Raw genomic sequence first — 4,613 nt, 5'->3', positions numbered from 1 at the left:
TTTGCTATCTTTCTCAGTGAAAGTCCGCGTTCTGTGTACCATTTGTACACAATTTTTCGAAGTTGTTTTGCTGAAAGTCCACGCATTTCGAAACAAACTAATGAAAACGAATAAACAACTGCACAAGTTGTTAGAGAAGAGTGTAAACAACAGGAGCCATAGAAATTGACAGATTCTGAACCATTGCGAAATGGCAGCGGTTTTTGGTTGCGTCCATACTTTCTGGAACAGTCTTTATTCAGTGCAAAACATTTACAGCTTATATTGATAATTTCTTACTTATGACATGTAATTCGACGCTTTGGCATTTATTCTGTCAGAAGAAAGAAGAAATTTGAACTAGTTTTTTTAGGCGTTAGGCAGATGTTGGATAACTTCTTCGTGCGCTTTGACAGTTTGTGCTGAACAATTGTAGTTTTACGATACAACCAAAGATGCCAGATATTTTCATAGCAAACCTGTATAACCTTAAATAAAAAATCTCCGTCAACATTTTATGGTTTTAGAATGAGAAATTCACTATTAATATCGGTCGCGAAATGTCTGTGAAGATCGGAGATTTCATTACAGTGCCTTTCGCTGTCAATTCTGGAGTCCCTCAAGGCAATCACTTAGGACCGTTTTTATTTTTACTCTACTTAAATGATCTCAGCTTCATATTGAAATGCCACAAACTGTCCTTCGCAGACGACTTTAAGCTATTTTATTTAGTTAAATGTCAAGAAGACACTATATATTTGCAGTCACAGTTAGACTTGTTCACAAACTGGTGTCAGGATAATAGAATTGTTTTGAATGCCTCGAAGTGTTCCGTTTTGTCGTTTACTCGTAAACGCTCGCTGATTACCTACGACTATAGCATCTTGGACTTCAAAAGTCACATCGATTATGTGATTTCAAAGGCCTCCAAGATCTTGGGTTTCGGCTTTCGTGTTACCAAGAGCTTTACTAATGTACACTGTCTTAAGGCATCATATTGTGCTCTTGTCCGTTCGACGCCAGAATATGCAGCTGTTATCTGGGCACCTCACTATCAAATCGACATTGCACGCATCGAAGCTATCCAGCGTAAATTTGTGAGATTCGCTCTGCGCGATTTACCTTGGAGGGATCCCACTAATCTAGCTACAAAGATCGTTGTAAGCTTATTGACCTGGATCTGCTATCTGTCTACGCTCTCATCGTTTCTTGAGTTTACCCATTGCACGAACAAATTATGGCTACAATGAAACATTTTGCAGTATGTGCAGAACATACGATAGCTGCTCCAATGTTTTCGACTTTCATCTAACTTGAAATATGATCAAACGATTGTTTCATTGTAACTTGTTAGATTAACTCAGGATCAGGATTTGTCTTTAACCGTTTGTAGTTTTGTTCAACTCACTAGGTCTTTCTCCCATCACCGTAGGAAACTAATCAGATTCGCTTGCAAATACTAACCCGCTCGCACTCCCTTCTTTCCTCCGTCTTCCACCATCTTTTCGATCACTAATTAGATCTACTAGCCGATTCTAACCCCGTCTTTCTCTCCGCCTTCCGCCATCTTTTCGATCACTAATTAGATCTACATGCCGATTCTAACCCCGTTGTTCGCCCACGCTTACTTTCCACCCCCTCCACCTACCTTCTTCATCCATTTACCTATCAATTTTTCTCTTGCTGCCCTGTAGTGCCTGGTGTCATCAACTAGATATAGGGTTATAGGTTTAGTTTTAACTATTAGTTTTTATTATTAGTGTTAAGCCTTATTGTATCTGTTGGATCATTGTAATCTGTTGATACAAAAGATGAGGAGGTTTTATGCCTGTTGGAGAGAGAGATTGCCAAATTTCATCTCCATCGGGCTTTTCTCTGCTCCCAAAATAAACAAAATCTTTATAAATCAGTGCTGATCTTCAAAAATCTACTGAATACATACACTACTACCGGAGAGCTTAGACGAAAAAGTATAATTTGTTCTTTCCATTTTTTTGAGAAATCTTTATGCGCATGTAAAAATCTGTATAATACATATAATACTGTACAAATGGCATCTCTGGTTACATCGAAAAATAAAAACGATACTCACACAGAATCGCGAAGAACGAACTCTTCAAGTAAACATCACGAAAGTTATACGAGTTCCACCAAGCGTACATGCTATATGGAATATAGCAATCGGTTGGTCTGCGATTGTGCGTTGTGCACACAAGATAAGATAAGAAATCCTCCACCATTCTGGCAATGCATTAAACCAACTCTTGTACACAACAATCCGTCGCCAATCGAGTCAATACTTGTTCCCGGTACAGCAGTAACCAGTTGTGTCCGTACACAAAACCGGCCAGTAATCCGACCAATCCTGCCAGAATGTTTGTTCTGGGATTGTAATAACCGACGTAGTAGAGTAGCATTCCGAAAGCCGTGCTGTAATACAACGTGGCCACCGTTCCGGTGTAGTACAATTCCAGTCCTCGGAAAACACGATCCAGCTCGAGCGATCGACGAACTTTGTTGCAGAGAAGCAAAGCCGTCAACAGGGTGCTATTGAAGGCCACAAATATTTGGAAATACTCAATGTTGGCATCACGGAAACGAGGACGGACCAGCACCAGAACCAGCAAACCGAGCACCTAAAAGAAGACATTCGGTTCGATTTTTAAGTGACATCTGGCGATAGACGAAAACAAAACTGAATGACTCACGATTTGGGCAGCTTTCAGTTTGACGTGTGTATTATTTCGATGGGGTCCATTGTGGTTGGTACTGGATTTGCTACTGCTACTGCCCTCTGGAAACGGTTCCGACCGTGTCATTTCTATTCTCAATGAATGACAATTTGTTTTCTCTAACAGAACGAGAGTTCCCAAAGCAACGGAATAGCGTCTAGCGAGTCTGTTTGACAACTAAAGCATAGCAGGCGTGGGACTAGAGTGACTCAGATAACAACGTTTGTGTTTTGTCGAACGCTGTAAGCATCCCACTTAGAAAAAAACGTTCAACGGTGGTCCTTCATTGGTCCAATACGTTGGATCATTGGTCCAATGAAAGTCCAATCAATCGTTCAACGGGAGGCCAACACGGGACCTTCGTTTGCCGATTTTGAAACAGACCGTTGAACCGAATGCCATTTTTTTCGTTCAACAAATCCGGCAGACAGAGGTCCATTGTTGAACCATTTTTAACATGAGGAGTTGGAGCCCCGTTGGACTAGTTTTACTGCAGAATTTCTGAAGTTTAATCCACTTATTTGTTCAAACTAACAATACATACCTGCACAATACTTCTACTTCACGTAGAATAACAACAGATTTTCTTTCTATGGAAAGGTAACACTTAATTTTCACACTATTTTTGCAAGAGAAAAAACAACAACAAACCGTTCCAGCAAATTGAACGAATATTTCGTGCAATATATCGTTCAACAAGCGCTCAAAAATCAACAAAGTTGAACGGCCTGCTGAGAGGGATATCTTTCACTATCAGATTGTTTGTAATCTGATGTATGTCGTCGACTGTTAGCAATGCACACTAAAAAAATACGCGACATTGGTATTTTAATAAATACATTTCAATACATTTCTTTGAGGGCTTCTGTGGTTTTGACTACATATAAACTAGGCTACGTTCATTCAGGGGTTAGCCAAATTTTGTGCTAGGGCACATAACCGATTTTGATATGTTTGCTATTTGCAAAGCACTTTACGTCTGCCCAGCGGTTCAAATTGAACTGCCGAGTTTTGCATAAAGCAAATCAGTGCTATGCACTGATGAGTCAAAGACGAAACGTAAACATATCAAAATAGGCTACGTTGCCCACTTGAACACTGACAACACAGAGCGGATGCCATCATCGAAATGATAAGTGTTTTTTTTTGTATTAAAAATCCTAAAAGTCCCAGAGAACCGATTTAAAAATTTATATTTTCGTGGTAACACCAAATCTCGACGTTTCATGAAATTCTAATATATTTTTTTTCGAATGAATAACGCCGAAAACTTCGTGGAAAGTAAGCCAAGACAGCCATGATTGATGCTGGAGGGGACTAAAATTGCTGCTTAGGTTTGTAAATAGTATAAAGTAGGTAGAAATGCATTTATCATGTGCTCAAAATACTAGGTGTTTTTGACGAAAACGACATCTTGGTTAAATAGAATCAAAACGCGACTTCAAGGTATAACACAGCATTGTTTCTGTGCTCAATACGAACTGTAACAAGTGTTCAAACATGCTGACATTGAAAGTCCTGTGAAACACGACACACTAGAGTCAGAGGGCTGGACATGTAGCAATAATACCGCAAGAGATAATGGCCTACATAATGCTCAACAGCGAACCTGAAAGCGATAGTCGACTGCGGGACAAACCTCGCACGCGATGGGTGTGTTCAATCGAGAAAATAGGCATGCCGGTAGAGTACAAAGCGACTGGAGAACGACGGCCCAGAAACGCGGAACATTTGTACCAAACAGTTCAATAGTAGCGTTATTTACGTTGACAACAAGAAGTGTTTCGGAAGACCAACATTTTGTGAATGTGAGCAATTTTGGGATGCAAAAAGCAATGGGAAGGCAAAAAGCAATGGGAAGGCAAAAAGCAATGGGAAGGTTGGAAATCGGATGCCGTACGA

At 40.1% G+C, this 4,613-nt stretch overlaps 1 protein-coding gene across 1 annotated transcript; it reads right to left on the bottom strand.

Moving 5' to 3' along the window:
* Positions 1-804: 804 nt before the first annotated feature.
* LOC131428229 (uncharacterized) lies at positions 805-2,877 on the bottom strand. Its single transcript, XM_058591997.1, has 2 exons — positions 2,688-2,877; positions 805-2,615 (listed from the first exon to the last, which is right to left on the bottom strand). The coding sequence occupies exons 1-2, from the start codon at positions 2,796-2,798 to the stop codon at positions 2,232-2,234; spliced, it is 495 nt and encodes a 164-aa protein (XP_058447980.1). The 5' UTR covers positions 2,799-2,877; the 3' UTR covers positions 805-2,231.
* Positions 2,878-4,613: the final 1,736 nt, after the last annotated feature.

The sequence above is a fragment of the Malaya genurostris genome, chromosome 1 (assembly GCF_030247185.1).
Source record: "Malaya genurostris strain Urasoe2022 chromosome 1, Malgen_1.1, whole genome shotgun sequence".
NCBI lineage: Eukaryota > Metazoa > Arthropoda > Insecta > Diptera > Culicidae > Malaya > Malaya genurostris.
Note: the sequence above shows the minus strand (reverse complement) of the source record. Positions and strands in the feature narration are given on the sequence as shown.

Coding starts and splice junctions, on each gene's coding strand:
- LOC131428229 (XM_058591997.1), bottom strand. CDS start 2,798: ATGACACGGTCGGAACCGTTTCCAGAGGGCAGTAGCAGTAGCAAATCC. Junction 2,616..2,687: donor AACTGAAAGCTGCCCAAATC/GTGAGTCATTCA, acceptor GTCTTCTTTTAG/GTGCTCGGTTTGCTGGTTCT.